At 32.0% G+C, this 19,789-nt stretch overlaps 2 protein-coding genes across 10 annotated transcripts in view; one reads left to right on the top strand and one right to left on the bottom strand.

The window, feature by feature from the left end:
• LOC138182565 (trace amine-associated receptor 9) overlaps positions 1-19,789 on the bottom strand; it is a 101,486-nt gene that overhangs the window by 77,134 nt on the left and 4,563 nt on the right. Inside the window, exon 1 of one of the 9 annotated variants that reach the window (XM_069118562.1) lies at positions 13,215-13,768. The exons of the other annotated variants lie outside the window; for them this stretch is intronic. The gene's annotated coding sequence lies outside the window, so the exon portion shown is untranslated. Of the gene's footprint in view, positions 1-13,214; positions 13,769-19,789 lie in introns of those variants that run through there. 9 annotated transcript variants of the gene reach the window in all.
• Positions 3,554-19,789, top strand: part of prom (prominin) — a 31,507-nt gene continuing 15,271 nt past the window's right edge. Inside the window, exon 1 of the mRNA XM_069118657.1 lies at positions 3,554-4,241. Within this exon, the coding sequence (XP_068974758.1) occupies positions 3,554-4,241 (688 nt within the window). The remainder of the gene's footprint in view (positions 4,242-19,789) is intronic.

Raw genomic sequence — 19,789 nt, 5'->3', positions numbered from 1 at the left:
TTCTCTGCATACCGATTTAACACCATAGACATATCTCGTTCAATTTATTTTACCACTCAGCCTACCATTCATCAAAATCTTTCAACGTACATATAATAGAATAGGAGACTATAACAATATTTAACTGTTTTAACTGTTTTCAGTATTTATGTACTATGCTCGGTTTCATATATTACTGTAAGAGAGTCTTAAGCTATTTTTGATAATAACTGTTGAAGTAATTACTTGAAGAAAAACCCTACATTTTTTCTTTTCGTATACCTGCGACCCGGAAACTAAGAAAATAGAATTTAGTAAAGCAGAAAAAGAAGAAGAGATCCATATTATTGTACTCTTGAATATAATTGTTGTTTTGGGTTACAAGGACTAGAAACAAAAGAACTATAAGCAAATTGTTATTGCTGTTTCTTGTAGCCTTCAGCTACTTATAACTATACTTATTTCAATATATTTTTCTATTACAAATTCATTCACTCCTTCCTCTATCAGACAGCCTCAACAATAATCTTGTAATGACAATCATATTTTTGAAAAATATTTTCACGCGGTGTTGCATACTGTGGCTAACAAAAATATTTTGGACACTTATAGAAACTTTTTATGATTATATTCTGTGTATTATATAAAACATAATAATACATAATGTATTTACATAAATTTTCATTAATAATATTATTAGATACGTTGTATAACTGCATAATTTATAATAAATAGCTTGTTTCATTAATACGATATCGGTTACAGCTAGGAGCACATTGATTGGTCTCTATTAAAAATTCTAATTACCAATCAGTGCGTCTAATGAATACCACGAAGGTGGAGAGATAGTACCTCGGCTAACACGATATGGATGAAATTTTAGCAACGGTGCAGAATTTCCTCCAGATCGAACCCTTCCGTCTCTGCTACGTAACAGCTAAGTTTTTGATTTACTAAAGAAATAAAACCTAAGCAGATTTGATAGTTTGGATATTTCCTATATATTTTCGCATGTTTGGTGCACTCTGTGTACTACAGTACCTTTGAATTTCACCAAATTGTATAAATATCCGCATCTTACTAATAACTTATTACGATGTTAGATTTTAAACTTCCACGATGACTAGATGACATTACTTGTCGTTCTTCGAGCTTCGTTTTTTTTTCGATATTTTTAAAAGTATGTTGTGCAAGGAGACGCGAAGAAATAAACTGGAATATTCACGAAATATAAAGTACAACGTACTATTTCAATCATTGAAATCTGATTGAAATCTGGAGAATTAAAACTATATAATTTATTACAGTGTTTCACGCGATTTATAATTATTATCCTTAAGTATATATATCCTTTAAGAATTCTGTCGAATTTCTACATCCAAGTTATATATAATGCCTATTATATGTATACTAATTCATAGAACAAAGGGAAGGTTAAACTGCCAATTGAAATCATCCCCAACGAGTACTTTGTATCAACCCGACATTCCTAACGGTAGTAAGCATAAACCCTCGGTATAGACGAGTTAAGAGATTGCAAACTGTTATGGGAGCAACGGCTAGTGCTACTACTATATATGTGAGTTTATGATGCACCAATTGGTACTGAAAGATTAAGCTGTACGTCAAAGGTACAGAAAGATACTCAATTTTTCTCATATAGCGTAGATCTCGTGATAAGATCTTCAATATTGCGCCGTACGATACATTTATGCTGATTTTTCTAGATTACTTTTCTAATAACTGTATTTGTACATAGTATAAAAGTTATATCAACTAATATGTATTTTCTGTAGGTTAATACTCCACTGTCTCCCTAAGTATACAAATATTTTAAATCAACTGATTTAATAATTCTATGATTAATTTAAGATAATAGAAAATAAGATATTTATGCGAAATTTTATGTTTTTCCTTATTCGAAAAGGCAAAACTGCAGTAGAGAGAATGTTGAAGCCGTAAGAGACGAGGTTCTGGACTACTGGCGCACACATGATTCTTTGTCTTTAGAAGTTCCAGAACTTCGCAAGGAAATTTATTTAACTTTCATTGTCCCCTCAAAACTCTATACTCGACAGGAAACAGACGCGTTACAAGCCCAGGTTCCCAAAGGGTCATATACCTTATCGGTAACTCCTTCGCTCTTAAATTGACCAAGTCCGTAGGAAAATCTCGCACAGTTGCCAAACTGTCTCCCTGATTACATTCGTATCTCAACTCCCAGGGAAAACGCGATAAAGATCAAATAGGACAGCGGTGCTCTACCACCGTTTTGGCTTCTTCGTCGCATTCTTGTTATAATGAAATCAAGTGTCTATTAGTATAATGAAATCAATCTGTCTCAAGTCTCAAAGTCTCGAAGCAAGTGGAGTTTACTGTGAATAAATCTAATTAAATACAAACATTTATTATCCTAGTATCGGGGAAGAAACCCTGGGGAAAACTCCGATATACCCCAGGTAAAAGGCAATATAAGTAGGGACGGATGGGCCATATACCCATGCTCGTTTACAACAAGAGTAATTAAGAAAGGTATGTTTGACCATGGGCCATCCACATCCGTGCGCATACCAAGCCGTAGTATATAAGGGAGTTGTGCAGAGCATTGCAACCAGTACAGAGAGCATTGCAGAGAGTTGCGGACAGAATTGCGGATAAAGTTGTACAGAGTGTAACCAGAGAGAAGGTGTAAGAGATTTTTGTACTCCCTTACTCTCTACAATTGGGAGCCAGAGCCAGGATTGAACAAAACACTTTACAGAACTATTTGTGTGGTGATAGTGAAACTATGTTGAAATCAATTGAATCATCATCCACGATGAGCGAAGGATCAAACGCGGATAATGCCACTGTTGATGTCGCAGAAAGGTGCGTTGTGAACGATAAGTTAACGAGCATCGAAACAATGGAAATTGTGGAATTGAAAAAAGAACTTAAAAAACGAAGATTAAAAATAACCGGTGAAAAGAAAGTATTGCAAGATCGTCTGAAAGCTTTCATTGCCTTGGAAATCGAGCATGGTGAAGACGAGAAAGAAGAAGAAAATGAAGAAGAGCTCGACGTGTTCGAAACACCCGTGAGAGTCGACAGCAAGAACGCGCATGTTTCAGCATTTAGAGATGTGCCAGAGTTCATGAGTAAGTTCAGCGGTGACGACATCCTCGGTGTGAAAATGTGGTTGTCGGAGTTTGAGCGGATGTCCGATCTTCGCAATTGGACTGATACGCAGCGCGTAATATACGCAAAGAAGCTTTTACGTGGTTCGGCGAAATCGTTCATCAAAAACGAAAGACATTGTACAAGTTGGCAAAGAATGAAGGAAATGCTGAGTATACAATTTGAGGAAGCAGTGGACATGTACGAGGCGCATAAAGAATTGTTGGATCTACTCAAGGACGAAATTAAATGCAGAGAAGGGAAAGATGGTCCGTTGGTGATCGTGCCCAAAGCATTGCGGACTCAAATAGTCCAAATAATTCACGAACGTCGCCATTACAACATTGCTAAAACGGAGGAGTTAGTGAGGAAGGAGTACTGGTTTAAGGAAATACACCAAACTGTAGAAAAGGTAGTGATGAGATGCAATGTCTGCAAGCTTGCGGAGAGAAAACGATCAAGAGGAGCAAGCAATCAAGAGGAGTTGTTAAACTTCGCCGAAAAGGAAGAGTCGCCATTCGACACTTATCATGTCCTTCATATCGGGCCATTGCCCGCTACGAAGAGAAATCATGAGTATATCTTCGTGGTAGTTGATGATTTCACAAAATTTGTCTGGCTGTATTCCACAACACGGACAGGTGGCGCCAAGGTCGTTAACTATTTAAAGAGGCAGTCTGTGGATTTTGGAAATCCAAGAATAATTATTTCCGATGAGTCTACGGCATTCATGGCAAGCGATTTTAGGGAGTATTGCAGTACGGAAGGCATTCTGCATATTTGGGGCAGCGCTGGAATTCCATGGGCAAATGACCAGGTAGAAAGGCTAAAAAGAATGCTTATTCCCCTGATGAAGAAGTTGTCTGGACAAACGCCACACGAGTGGTTTAAGCATCTATTTACGGCACAGAAGTACTTGAATGCGACTCCTACTAGAAGTACGAACATTGCCCCATTTCAGCTAATGTTCGGAACACGAATAAGGATGCAAGATGATTTGCGGATCTGGCAGATGATCGAGGAGGAGTGGGCGGCGATGTTCGAGGAGGAACGTACTCAGGTGCAGAAAGAAGCAAGGAGAAGGCTTGCTAAGATTCAAGCCTCAAGTAGATGGGGGTTTTACATGTAACGCAAAATGGCGACATCGTACAAGACGGGGGATTTGGTACCGATCAAGAGGATTCTGGCCAGTCTCAGACTGAAAGTTCTGCGGGATGATCACTACACTTTGCAGCGGGAAGGCGAGCTAAGTTACTAATTTCACTAGTAATACTATCGATGAAAATACCGATGAAGTAGTATCTGTGGGGCGGTAATCACAGTACATCTGGTCAGGAGGGAACTGTTCCATATGAAAAGACAAGTCGAAAATATAGAATAAAATTTTTTCGTACAATTCTTTGTTCCAGAGAAAATCGAGCTTGAAAATTTGTCAAATGTACTTTAACTTAGCTAAGTACCGACTAGATAATAATGAATACACAATCAGCAGTATATTATTATACACGCGAAATTAAGTCAAAAATATAAAATAACATTTTTCCATTCAAAAAAAGTTTAAACGCGTGTGCATGTGACATATTTTCAAATTTTTTTTCTTAAAAGTGAAGCATTTTATGAAAACATGTTATTCTACATTTTTTACTTATTTTCACATGTAGCTTAAACCCCTCTCGATTACTTGCTCGTGTCCAATCTGGAATTAGCCAAATTTACGTATACTTGTCAAATCTTCAAAGTTGATGTTCACTACTACGATTATCGCTCCAACTTGTACTTAGATACTAAGGACAACGATTTTTGTTCTAAGAAAGACGTCAAAATTTTCAATTGGTTCGATAATAAAGAATGTAGAAACATAATTCTTGCAACACACATTATGGGGAAGGTCGAAAGGTCAACACATTCGGACGACAGATGCGTTCATAAAATGTATAACACCTAAGTGTCGAACAGTCACATGCAACAAATTTTCGTCCTCAGGCCTGGAAAAACTCGAGACCTAACTTTCTTCGACCATTAAAACTTTCATTCACCGTTAAAACCATCCTCCATCTTCTCCTCAGCATTGTTCGTTTCTACTACTTCTTGCCATCACCTCCATTTTAAACAACCACTAGAAATATTTGTAACATTTCGATGCACAAATCTTGTAAGTAATTGGCCAGAATATATTATATAATAAACTAGCTTCAACACATTCATTTTCTACACCTAACTATCCGCCCAAAGGATAATTGGTATTTATGATATATACAGTTAGAAAAATTTACATACAACTCGAACTTATTTGACTTACCGAGGCAAACTAGAAGCGTAAATTATCACAGAAACGTACACATTTACAGATCAGCTTAGAATGACTGAGTTTTAATACAGCAATGTATTTTCAGAATAAAAACAATGTATAAGAAAGCTCATATAGCTCACGAAACTCTTATACTGGAAATTATAAAATCTTTGATTTTGTCGGTGAATGAAATTGGAAACTTACGATGTTATGTTATGCCCACATGTTAAGGATAATCAATTTTTTAACAAGAAATAACGACGCAAAAATATAAGTACAACGTAGGAAACTTGTATCAGATTGAAGTAATATAGTGCGAAGTTAGAATGGCGTAAGTTTCAAGTATAAAAGCTTTCGTAACTTTATGAATGAAGAAGAATGTATTCACAACTCGGGACAAAACGTACTTGTGAATTTAAAACACTTTATGAACATGAATTGAACATGATTCCATACAACGTAAGATCAAATTAGCATATGCGAACAGTTTAAACGACAGAGATTCAATGTCATATTGGATTCTTGAAGCTTATAGAGTATATTATCGATTTCTTAGAAAAATAACACAATAAATAATAGTTATTCGAAATAAAGATACTAGTATACATCTACTTTAAAAACTGAAATAGATATCATAAATGTAACTTAAGAATTGAAATAAAAAATTAAAATTTTAGAATGTGTAATTATTAATTATTCTACTAATATGATTACTGTCTCCAAATTGAATTAAATGTTTTAAAAACGTGTTTAAACAAGAAACAATTATTTAAGTCCAATAAAGTGCTGCTTGTAATATATATTAGGCTTTGTATTGGTGGAACTAACAACTTCATAGAACTTTCTAATGAAATTGAAATACATTGAGAAAAATGAGCAACTGTGATCGGGAAATTGCTTTCTCTACAGGATATAAGTAATACACAGGCTTTCAAGAGTAGTACCTTTGAATCGATTTTATTATACATCATTTAAGCAGTGATTCTAATTTGTGTTAATTGTTTTTATCTCTACGTACTCTACTTAATTAAAGAAGATACAGCAAATTCTGTCTCATAAATATTGTGTTTTCATGATAAACAAAGTTTTTATGTAACTGAAATTATTTAAGATTCACATAGAAAGAAGGTTCTCTTATATATTTTTACACGTTACGTACACAATATCATTGTTACGAAAAAACTCTGTTTACATTTGCAAACTGCAATATATAGTTCATATTTCCGTATCATAAACAAAATGATATGTAAATAAGATAAAATGAATAAAAAAACACTACGGTGTCCAAATATTAATGTAACTGTATATATTGCTTATTATAAGAAATTGAGTAGTATCGATTGAGTACCGATGATGAATTTCGAAACCCAGTTTGATAGTAAATGACAGTTGTAGTGAGAGTAGGAGGAAAGATAAACAAGGACGAGAATTAAATCCAAATTAGCTTTATAATGTCAGAAACTAATAGGCGAAGAAAATGATGCAAGCAATTTCCTATCAACAGTGAAGATTCAGTCTCAGAGGCGGTGGATACATTTAGATGAGAAAATTAAGCTTTTTCGTGAATGGAGCATTCGTACTTTCTCCTTGCAAACCATCCACTGCTGACTTCACCCTAACGGAACAAACAAGTAGAACGTACGACAGGATAATGGCATGAAAGATATCCCTGTAAGAAAGGGGTAACTTCTATATTACAGTCTTCGAACGTTGCGCCCTACCTTAAGTAACAACTTAATGGAATCGTTAAGGATAATGGCGAGAGTCACCCCTCTGCATTGGAATACTCGGATTCATTCACAGTATTGATTACTAGAAGTAAAATATACATATATACATATACAATATATATATATATATATATATATATATATATATATATATATATATATATATATATATATGTGTGTGTGTGTGTGTATATGTGTATATAAATGTATATATATACAATGATGAATAAAAATATTGACGCTGATTAGCTTTTCTTGTAAAATTCTACGCAACTTAATAAATGGACTAAACAATTTAATAAATCATAAAATAAAATTGTTAAATTCTGAATCATCCTAATATTCCTTTCAAGATCTATTAAAAGTATTTGAAACTATACATAGATCAAAATATAAAATTTTCTTTATACAAAATGTTCTCGTCATATAGAATGCTTATAAAATACTGAACGCTGTCAGTGCAGAAAATTTTGGATAATCTCCTTTGTTCAAGAAACTAATCTCCAAACCTCAAACATTGTCCATACGTGTACAATACATTGGTCAATTAGCGTTAAAACAATATGAATGGCAAGTGTTTGGTATAAAGATAAATTGATAACATTGTATTTACGAATAGAATTATGTGCATCTATTTCCGTCTCGAGGTTGCAGGATCCGAATTAACCTTGATAGTGCATGATCCTATCGTGAATATTGCCCATACAGGACAAATGGTTTGATCGGATAAACGATGTTCTACGATGGGCCAGTTCAATATGTTCCAACTTATCGACTATTGACTTCAATCGTTCTGTTTGCCATTCGAATGTGACTCACCGAGAATATGAATATGACCCCATAATTATACAAACGACACGCTTATCCAATATTTTTTATTGACCCCCTAAAACTATCCGATCAAATTTCGAATTTATGTTTTCCACTATTACAGACAAGAAAAACGAAAAATATTAAATATAATAGGGTAGATGGAGAAGGATGAACAAAGAGGATGAAAAGTAAGCGGAGGAGATAAGAGAAAGATATAAAGCCGGAAGGTCGTCCTAAGCCGTTATGTAAGGACTATGTACAATAAATAATAGTGAAAATAATAAATCTTTTATAGAAGGTTAATTAATTTTATCCGAAACACAGTTTTCTTTTTTGCAAATGTATCAAAATGTGATAACAGCAATCTTCACGGATATTAATTTATACTACCTATTATAAATGCATTCTATTACACTGAGCATTCTCATCGTGGACATGAATAACCTTAGAAATAGATTAGAAGCAGATTAGATTAAACACACAATATAAACAAAATTTTCTCGTCTTATTTTACGAAACAAAATTAACGGCGCCCTAATTTTAGAAAAATTTCCACATTACAAAAAATATAATTACTTTAAGATTGCTTCCTAACATAGTAGCTTCAATGAAAGGTTAATGTAGAAAGAAAAAGTCATAATGTTAAATTATTCTTGCAAAACTAAATTTCATTAGTGCAATTTATATCACGAAAAGTGTCTATTTTCCAGTTTACGATTACAATGTATCATTAGAATGAGCCGAAGGTAAAAAATATTTGAATTGTTAACCACACTTTTTAAATATTTATTTTATTCATCCAGAATAGCTTAAGGTTGTAATAACTTAATAATGCAAAATTGGAATTTCTGTAGATTAGATTACTACACTAGGATATAGGATAGTACTAGTATTGATCCTCGGACACTCTGATTGGTAAGTAGAATCACCATAATGTTAGACTTAGGAGTTGGTAAGTTGAGCAGTAGCAAATTAACCAAGTAGAATATGTATAATCATATTAAAATAAATATTAATACATAATAGTAAAAACAATAGAAATAGAAAAAAAAACGAGACATTAGCTACACAACTAATTGAATTAATTAATTAAATGACACATAAATGAATATGATCTCCAACAGAAATATCTATTGATACGTTAAGTTAATTTAACGTGAGGGAATTAATATTATTCAAATAATCGAAAATTTGTAAAACTACAAATTTGTATAACTAGTGGTCTAAAATGTACTAGTATACAAATCGGAACTTCTCAAGGATTTACGTCAGTGCAACAATTGAAGCATGAAATTGAATATGCTTTACGTGGCCTCCGACCGATATCAGATCTTGTTGAAAAAATCTTTAAAAGCTTGAAAATCAAGTTACGAGTAAGTTCACGTACTACTAATGGTGGCCATATAGAAGTACGTGCACGGACACGCATATTAAGAAGCATTAATGAGAATGGTGCTATTTTATGGGTTTGAAGAAGGAATGGAAGACGAAGAGACTAAGTAAAAAATATCACGAATATACTGTCGGAAACAGAACTTTAGCGAAAAATATTTGATTAACGTTCATGAAAAATTAACATTACCCTTCAAGAAGAATGATTTTGTAGATCAATATCTTATGCTTGAACTGAAAGTCGAGATCAATTTTACAGCATATCCTTGTAACAGGTTTTCATCAATTTTGGAAAAAATTTCTTGTATAATCCGGAATATATATGTTTTTGCATCGTGTTATTAAAATATCGGCAATTAGCTAAAAGACTGACATATCTAAAAAGAAGTTTTTCGGGAAATCGATTTTAAATGGAAAGTTGAAGTGGAAAATTATTAATAACTTGGTCATTTAGAAATGAAAAAATTTTATTCAAAATCCAACACAATAATTTCTTTATATTTCTACAATTTTCATCGACCGTTTTTGCGCTTTAAGAGTCTTTAATAAAATATTGTTAAAGCGATAGCATCGAGTAGACTAACGTCACGTTAATATTAAAACGTCTATCTCCGCAAAGTCGAGATTAACGAAACCTTGATAAATTTTGATTTCTGAAATTCTCTGAGCTTAATTCAAGCCGGTAAAATAAAAAGAACGAATGAATGTGAACAAGAGAACAAAGCAGCCGTCGTACGATGCTTAGAGCTAACAGGAGGTAAGTTAACACTTTGGCTGACTAAAATGGAACTTTTATAATTTCCACTTTTTCCCGAAAAAAATGCTGCATTCGATTTGTAAGGTTTTCTTCATCAAAATCAGCTTAAACAAACTCGATACTACTTTAACTTAAAAAAAAAAAAATATATATATATATATATATATATATATATACATATCTTAACGTTTGCAAAAATATTCGGCTGCAATCAAACTTTTACTGATTAAATGCAAAATCAAATAACAAAAATACTAATTTGTGTAGAAAAAAAGTAGTAGATTTGTGTAGATGGTAGTATTTTTCTTCATACAGTTATAATCAAGCCGTCTACCGTATTAATAATTTTGTTCTTCATTGTACTTGTCCAACGACCCTACCAGTTCCTCTATAATGATGCTATTCGTCACTTTACGATGTCACTGTATACCATGATGGACCTAGTTGTTCATCACTATATATCATCAATAATAATTATCATTGAAAAGATAAAGTAGTAAATGTAATGTAAATAAATACGTAATTTTATATGGTATATAAGGAAAAAGTTATAGACGCTGGAATAATTAATTTTAGTTTTTAGCCAAAACAGTAACCCAATTCGCAAAAACCATATTGTGGTTGAGGAAGAATGAAAATATAACGTATAGATAAATGAATATATTTGATCTAATTTATTTCTCCATTGATTTAGTCTGTAAATTTGTAAAGATGAGGAATTCTTAAAGTCCACAGCGTGCAAGAGATAAATGATGTAAATGGTAAAATTATCAAAAACGCGGCTAGTTCTAGTGTGATATATATAATATATATATATTCCTATTGGAAAATATATATCGAAGAACAAAATTAAAAATAAATATAATACAAAAGAGAGTAAAAAGGAGATCGTATGATTTAATAATAAAAAATACTTGAAACTTTCTAAAAAGTTCGCAAGCACTTTACTTGGCGTATCGGCCTAACAATGAGAATAAAGCAAGCGGTGCTGTTCGTTCGATATCAGAGAATTCATGGCACGGTGCAACCTTCACTGAAAGTCAATCTCGAAACTTCTTGTCACATTTCTCCTACTACGGTACGATATAGTCATCAATTCAGGCAATCGTAAAGTTATGTACTTTAATGTATTAATATACGTATGAATCTACTGATACTATTATGTTTCAATATTATATTAGCATTTCAATCGTACTATTAAAAATATGCTAGCCAAGAACTCTACAAATTACATAAATTATCAACGTTACAATATTTATAATCAATTCAATCAATCTTAAACATTATAGTAGTCATGATCAAAATCAATGCTCCATTATGACTTTGTAAAAAATAATATTTTATTACAAAATGAGCTAATATTATATAATTTGGTGAATACCTTTGATGCTTTTCAAACTTCAATATGTTAAAAAGGACTATTTGAATAAGCAAAATATCAGAAAAATAGCGTTGCAGATGATTAGAAGTAATTCTAATTTTACTTTACAACTCAAATTCAACATCCAAACCTAAAGCTAAGCCTAACTTCAATCTGGAAAAACTCCACAAAATAAGAATCTACGACATATTTAGAGCCATAAATGAGATTCATAAATATGATACAGGAATTAAAATCATTCTTCATTTGTTATTTTTAGTTATTTGAATTTATTATCGATATATATTAAATCAAGCTTCTTTCTTAATTGTTTTCCGTTTATATCCTGTCGTTTAATTTGCATGTATATAGTTAGTTTTAGACTAGGTTTCAGTTTAGTTCTAAAGTAAAATTAAAAATACTTAGAATTGTTTGCGATATTTTTTCAAATGATTTTTTACCTTTTCAAGTAGCCCTTTTTAATATACTGCAGTTTCAACTAATTCAGAAGTACTCTCCAAATTGTATATTATTACAAAATAATACTCGTAAGATTAAAAATAGCTGTTCGTCTATAAAATGCAAAAATGATATATTCTTCTCTTTACAAAAAAATTATAACAGTAGAAAAGGTATTGGAAATTGGAATTGGATGTATGAAGGGTTCCTATAATAAAATTAAAAACAATGAAAAGCGTTTATATAAAAATATGTTTAATATTCATTGATACAAAATCAAATGATTTTCTGTTCTTTAAGTCATAAATAATATAATTAACTCTATATATAATAATGAAGGAAATGTATGGATTTTTGTACCGAGTTCTAGAAATAAATATATTCTTTGTTTGATGCAAATAAATAAAAAAAAAATGTCCAAAAAGATCCGAAAGGATTGATAAATAATAAAATAATAAAGGTACTAAAACAGTATCCTAAAAAGGGAAAACAAAAGAATAAACAAATAAATTAAGTATGATCAAAAAAGTCAATCCTTCCTATGTTCAAACAATATGTTCAAAGCAGGTTACTCAGATACTAGTTAAGATCTGACGCTTGAAGTGCAAATTTCATTGCATCTTTTACTTGGAGAGCCACTTGTGCATGCATATAAATGCGTATGTACTTCACAAAAGAAAATATTTGGAAAGAACATACGTTTTCATGGCGTACGATTTAAACGTAGCATAATTAATAAGCAAATGCTTCGAAATTTCAATATTTTTTAATTTATATACAAGATTCTTACATGTTCGCGTGTTTCTTTAATAAATCTGATATTAAATAATCAGGGCTGACATAAAACGGTAGAGAATGTTTTACAAATATTATTGATTATTTATGTCATAATTCAAACATTCCAACGTTTGCTCTTAGTTTAGTTTAGTTTACTAAAAATCCTTACAAATTTATAAAAGATTATTCAATAGTAAGTAAAGGTATTTAATTTAAGCTTCAAGATCAATTAAAAAGAAAAAAACAAACAGTTTTCCATTGTTCTGAAATAAATCTTTCTATTGTTTAACATATTTGATTGTAAGATATTATTATTATTTCGTTAAGTATTAATCGACCAGAAAGAGAATAAAATTCAATAAAAGATTACAAACTTTAAACTTCATGAATAATACACTGATATTATTTAATTTGCAATTATTAATATATAATTTCATTCATTGTGACCTATTGAATAATCATGAACACAAACGTGTAAACAAATCAAGTATAAACACATACCCTCATCTATGAAAAGATCATCACAGAAACCATTGATAAGTTTATTAATAGCACTAGAGGAAACACAATCACACGTAAAAGGATAATATTTCTCTCTCCCTCTCTCGATTTTGAGAACTCTTGAAAAGAACGATGAAAATCCACCACAAAACAAACAGCCAATTTAAAGTAAAACGAGAGAAATGTAGTATTGAAGCGCGTCAAACTGTTCCTTTACGATGAATCTCGGTACTCTTTCCATTCAAGTTCTCCGGGGAATCTGAAGTTTATGATTGTCAGTATAAATCGCGTGCGACAGCAACAACACATGAAATCACAAGAACGTTTTAAAAAGCAATGAATCAAATATAAAAACACAAATCTATTTTCAACTTCCAACTAATTGAATGAATGGTATTGACGATCGTTTTCTGTGATGAAAGAATAGAAAAAGTCACAATAACACGATATAGCTGGTGTACCGACGAGATAGGCGCTGAATGAACTGGAAGGACGAAACCAGAAAGACAAGAAAGAACAGAAGAGCATCACGACGACGCGAAGGCTGACGACGCACTGACTACCCGCCTGGCTGCTCCCGACAGCCGAACACTTGGGAGAGAACACCCATTCTCCCATTCCAATCCATTCTCCCCTACTGCACCGACACGCTCTGCTATGCCAAAACCCATCCTCCCACGCGATCCTCTCCTCTACTACTACCCTCTACACACCCTCGTCTTCAGTCTTTACTGATCGGAACCGAGTGATCCACTTTGCCAAACATCGAACACCCTACGACATACTTGTGGCTATTAACACACTACTATGTTACTTGGCAAATTATTAGGTCGTTTCGCATAAGTTCTTTATCGATTTTCAATCAAATATTGCTCACTGTAAGTTGGTCTGTATCTCATCGCAATCGAATAAATTTTAAGTTGCGAAAAATCTTCAATTCTGCTCCCTGTAAATTGATCTGTATCTTATTGCAAATAAATACATTTTAGGTTGTAAGGAATCTTAAACGCTGTTCACTGTAAGTAGATCTTTATTTCATTGCAGTGTAAATCGATTCTTTTCATCATCGATTTTCTATCAAGCATTGCTTTCTAAAATAGTTAAAATATCGATAGTTAGAAAGCCGACATGAAGTCTAATCTGAATGATTCTCAAAGTACTGATAACGCGTTGGTGTTTTTTAAGCAGATAAATCTACTCGATTCCATGTAACTAAGTAGAATTGAATCTTACAGACATACAAATGCTGATCTTGGCGGTCAGTAATGACTTTATCGTCAATGGTACTATCTTAAAATAAACCCATAGGTATTGCTTTCTGTCAGATTTTCTGAATGATATTTTATCAGTAGATCGTCACCCAAAGGAATGAAACCTAACTAAAAAATAGTAAAGCATAAATAAATATTTTATAATCACAACAATATTTTTAATTAACCAGGTTTTTTTATGCATTTCCTATCACTTCCCATATAAATGACTACTAGTCGTAAGCTCATGACTTATATCATATAAAATTATGTAAAATTCGTTTCGGATCAATATAAAAATTCTTATGTTTTTAACATTATTCTTTAGTATTTAAATGTAAATGTATCTCTCTGAATAGATTATTACAAACTACAAGCATTACGATCATGTTCTGAGGCTACGAAATTATGCGAGTAATACGTGCTATACTAATTGTAAGCAAATCGTACACTGAACTTGTCACGGCAACTGTATATGGAGATACGGATGGTGTTACGCCCTTTTTAGTTAATTATAGTTTAACGGGTAACCTCGTACGCTGGTGGAGCTATTAATCTTTCCCACTCGAAAATCCCATACGGCAAGTTGCGGTAGGATGTTTTGAATTTCACTGAGTGAATAAATTTAATATTACATTTATGATTACTTTAATCGAGTGTCGTGAAATTATATTGCAGCGATGAATAGCACAAAATTTAACTTTTCGATATAAACTGATAGCTACAGTTCGTTGTTAATTTGTAATGTGTCTGATTCCATATGTCTGATCACATATTGGATTTACTTAGAATTACAAAGCTTTAAACCTCGCTTAGATTAATCGAGCGACTTGAAGTTGACATGATATATATCAGATCAAGTAGATAACAAGTTCAGGCTAGTAAACTAGTTTCAAGTTACTTGAAGTTGGGTAACTTGAGTAATGTAAACGAGGTTTTAGGGATAATTTTGCAAATTTTTTAGACGTTTCTAAAAGATGTCTCAAATATAACTTCGTTATCACCGATTTGTGTTTCATTTTGAGTTGTGAAGTCATTATTTCAAATTTTTATGGTAAATCGTCAATTAGCTCATGTAAAATGTATTCTGAAAATTGCAGTGCAAGAGAGGCGACTCGGTGTTCTATAACTCAAAATAAGACGAAAGTCAACAATAACAAAATTGCGTTGGGAGCTTCATTTTCCAGAAAATTCAGTTTGAAAACTTGTTAAGTGCTGACTAATTCCTGACTATGCAGGAGTGAACTATTCTACATGCGAATATAGGTTGAAAATATACGACAAAATTTTCTCATTTGAAATCTCGTTTTCGAGGAAATCGAATTTGAAGTCGTCAAGTATACGTGCACCAGGCTAATCTCTGACTAGACATGTTTGAATTTGATTTTCTCAAAAATGAAACTTTCAATGCAATTTTGTTATTTCTGATTTTCGTCTTATTTTGAGTCATAGAATCTTCTTAATTTCATTTATATCACGACTTTCCAGACACAAATAAAACGAGTTATAAAACACGTTGCACGTAGGATCTCATTTATCTGATCTCATCGGGGAACAACCAGCTCATATATAATTGGAGTTCATATAACAGGAACGCAATTCTCACTGGAGAATTACTCATATTAATTACTCAGAAAGTTACATTAATCATATATCTAAAAACTAAATGTAACAAATGCCCTCGTGTCAGAGTACACCTGATTATGCATTATTTTAAAAGAAGGCGTATATAGGATGTCTTCAAGTTTAACAGCCAAACATTTTCAGCCTATTCTAACTGCAATGGATCTAATCAAACAGAAAAGCAATGTATATAGATCATTTAAAATTTTATTAAAAAGTTATAATAAAAATTTGACGTTCAAAATAACATCAACTCTAATCTCATGCTATCGAACTTTTATGTCTTTATTACTTTAAATATGAAGATCAAATCGTTTTGTTATTTTAAAATCAAAATAAAACCCTATCAGTAGACAAAAACATGATTTAAACATATATCATGTTCTTCCCCTGCAGTCTTCAACTGGCATACAAGAGTCTGGCTCTAACAGGATATTTCCACTAGCAAACGATACGTTTAGCCAAAAGCGGTGAATACATACTCCTACTCGTTTGACACTTATAGGAAATCTGAGCTTTAAACTCTAGGACAGTGAAAGTTATATACTCTCATCCGTACGTATTAGAACACTTGCTGATCTCGTACAAAATATGGTGACTATTCTAGATAGTTGGAGTAATAAATCGATTAACATTTTGCATTTATACCAGACGACAAAGATTCAAAATACATGGAAAAGTAGTGTGAAAACTAGTGTTTTTAAGAATTAGAGAAATTATACGTATATTATCTAAAGATATTATATCTAAATCCCATTGAAAAAATTTGATATAAAATAAATGCTCTAAAATGAAAATCCGAAATGAAAATATAATAGATTCTAACAGAAGAATTAGTATGTAATATTCAATATTATCGAATATTTAATAGCAGGTATGAATATTAATATTGAGGAAAACTATGATTGATAGATATGGTGGATATAAGCGAAGAGAATATTTAACTGTATTACGTATAATTAGTGAAATTTTTATCGCTATACTCAATGTATATATACACAGTCTTTACAATATAAGATTCCAAACGAGACAGTTTCTTAAAAATTGTAATAATTTCCTAATAACAATTTATCAAATTAATCTAATTTCTCTAATACTTCTTTGCATTGGCAGCTTATGTTAGATTTGTTAATATGAAAGAATAGTTTATTGAATATTTTTGGAAACTGTATTTTCGAAAACTGTATTTTCTGATGTAAGTATATCTCTTATTCCCCGCAATGTGGCAAATGTAAATAGAATAATTCGTTAATCTCGACTAAAAGAACTCGTTAATTTCGTTTCCATAATTTCCGTCCTCACCCTAATTCTCAGAAACAGTCGGATAGAAGTAACTTAATTATTCCCAAGCTAAATTCAAACCAGTAAAATAGAAAAGAAACTAGTAGAAATCAACGGAGGAACAAAGCTGCATTCAGTGCACCAAGTTAGAGACAAATTAACAAGAAAGATAACTTGTATCGTTTTTTTCCTTTTTAGTCACCTTTAATTAAAATTAATCGAATATTAGCTTATTCAATTTGAAATAATTCTATTAGATCCATACTTTAAAACTCGTTTTAATATATCAAAACTTTATCGCGATTCTTTTTATTGGGAAAAAAATAGAAATGATAAAAATTTCATTTCTTAGCAAGTGAAGTGATATCAAATCGTTCATCAGATCCGAGAGGCTTGGCTTTGTTCTTTGGTCCACTGTTATTCGCTCTTTTTATCCTCTGATCTGAGCCGAGCTCGGGAAATTGCAGGCGTAAGAACTTGCCAGGAATTCGTTAATACCGTCTTTAAAATCTTCACCGTATCGAAATTCACGGGTCATTAGCGTATTTGGTGAGTGAATTCCAAACTTTCTTTCCTTCGTGTTGCTTTCTTCTAACTTTGCTTTAATTGACTTTTCATATATATTATTTACTAATAAACTACCCAATATACGTAAGTTTAATTTTCTTTAACATAAATTTTTACATTTTACGGTAGGAAAGACAAGAGAAATTTATCTAACAATCTAAACATAAATCTGAATCTAATTTTAGTATTATAATACATAGTTAATATTTTTCTTGCATTAATTTTTTAAAAACAAAAGGACTAACAACCTTGGCGGAATTGATCAATTCTGTATGCTTCATACATCTCAAAAGTCGCTTTAAACAAAAAGAACAAAAAGCTTATAATCATCGTGATTTCAAATTTCAGTTTACACAAGTCAAGTTATTTGACTAGAAATTGACTGACTTTAAGTAAATAATCAATATCTAAAATATTAAATACAGAATATCTAAAATGGCTTAATTAGACGTATATATTTGTGAAATGTCTGTGAGAATGATAAAAACTCTGATTGAGTTTGTAACGCGAATTCGTCGCTAGTGGTCACTCCACGCTAGCAAGAATTCACACCTGGTAATTGAGACGGTGGAACCATTCACTCACTACTACTCTATCGGTTCGACTGAAAGAATGAAACAATACACAACACCGATCCTTTGTCACGAGTTCCTTTATTACGAACAGTCCGTTATACACAGAGTGTCTCAGTATTATGGTACAACCTAAAGGAGGCAATTGTACATAAGAAAATATATCGAAAATATGGAACAAATGTTTTTCATTTGAGGTTTTGTTTTCGAGAAAATCGATTTTGAATTTCCTCCGAGTACGCATGCACTTGACTATATCGTGGTTAAACGAATCACGATACACACCATATTCCGTAGGTTTATGAGTAATAATAAGACATATAATTCTTAAGATTTACTTTATTAATGTAAAAATTGTTGAAAATGTTGGCCACCGTACTGCATACACAGGTGTGCTCTCTGAATTAAATTTTCGTGCACGCTTTCCGACATATTTTCCGTTTTTAGTTCTGCGAACACCAAAATGGCCATCGCGTTTAATTGTGGAAAACTCGTGTAGCCATCGGAATAAACTTTTGATTTAATATATACGTTTCTACATAAATGGATAAAGTAAATAATGGTTTGTATCGATATTCATTTAACCACAACATAGTCAAATGCACGCGTACTTGGAGGAAATCCAAAGTCGATTTCCTCGAAAACAAAGCATCAAATGAAAAAAATTTATTCCACAATTTGTATAATCACTGCCCCAGGTTGTACCATCAATACCGGGACACCCTGTATGCAAAAGAAGAAACAAGTTAGACATAGAACAAAATTAGAACCATAGATATGACAGCGTTAATGGCACCAAAAAGTACCATGTCGCCTTTGATGTAGAACTTTATAAAATCACCAATATTTTATATATTATGTTATATATGAAATGTATTAATTTCATTTATTTAATTTTATCGCGTATCTACATTCGTTTACCTGAAAAAATCTCAGAAATTAATATTGTTGCAAGCATTTGACAAACAGAATGAATCGTTAAAGCTATTTAATAGTCAGAATGTGGAACGTCAAAGCTATTTGATAGTCACAATATGAGATGCCAAGACCAATGCGGATCGTGGCAGAAAATTAAGACAATTGGTTTTTACCGATATCCGACATATTGATTGTGTAGAAAGAAATGATAGAAATTTTCAATTGCACCTTACATTGTACGTATACTGCATAGATTGTAGCGAATATGGTAACAACTTACTCAAAAATGATCGAACCAATCGATTCGAAGAAGAGAACCGATTCCGTAACAGTATTATGACAAACATTTTAATACCATCATTTT

The sequence above is a fragment of the Bombus flavifrons genome, chromosome 8 (genome assembly GCF_040668555.2).
Source record: "Bombus flavifrons isolate JBK064 chromosome 8, iyBomFlav1_principal, whole genome shotgun sequence".
In the NCBI taxonomy this organism is placed as follows: domain Eukaryota; kingdom Metazoa; phylum Arthropoda; class Insecta; order Hymenoptera; family Apidae; genus Bombus; species Bombus flavifrons.
The sequence above is the reverse complement of the archived record's forward strand: the minus strand, read 5'-3'. Positions and strand labels throughout refer to the sequence as shown.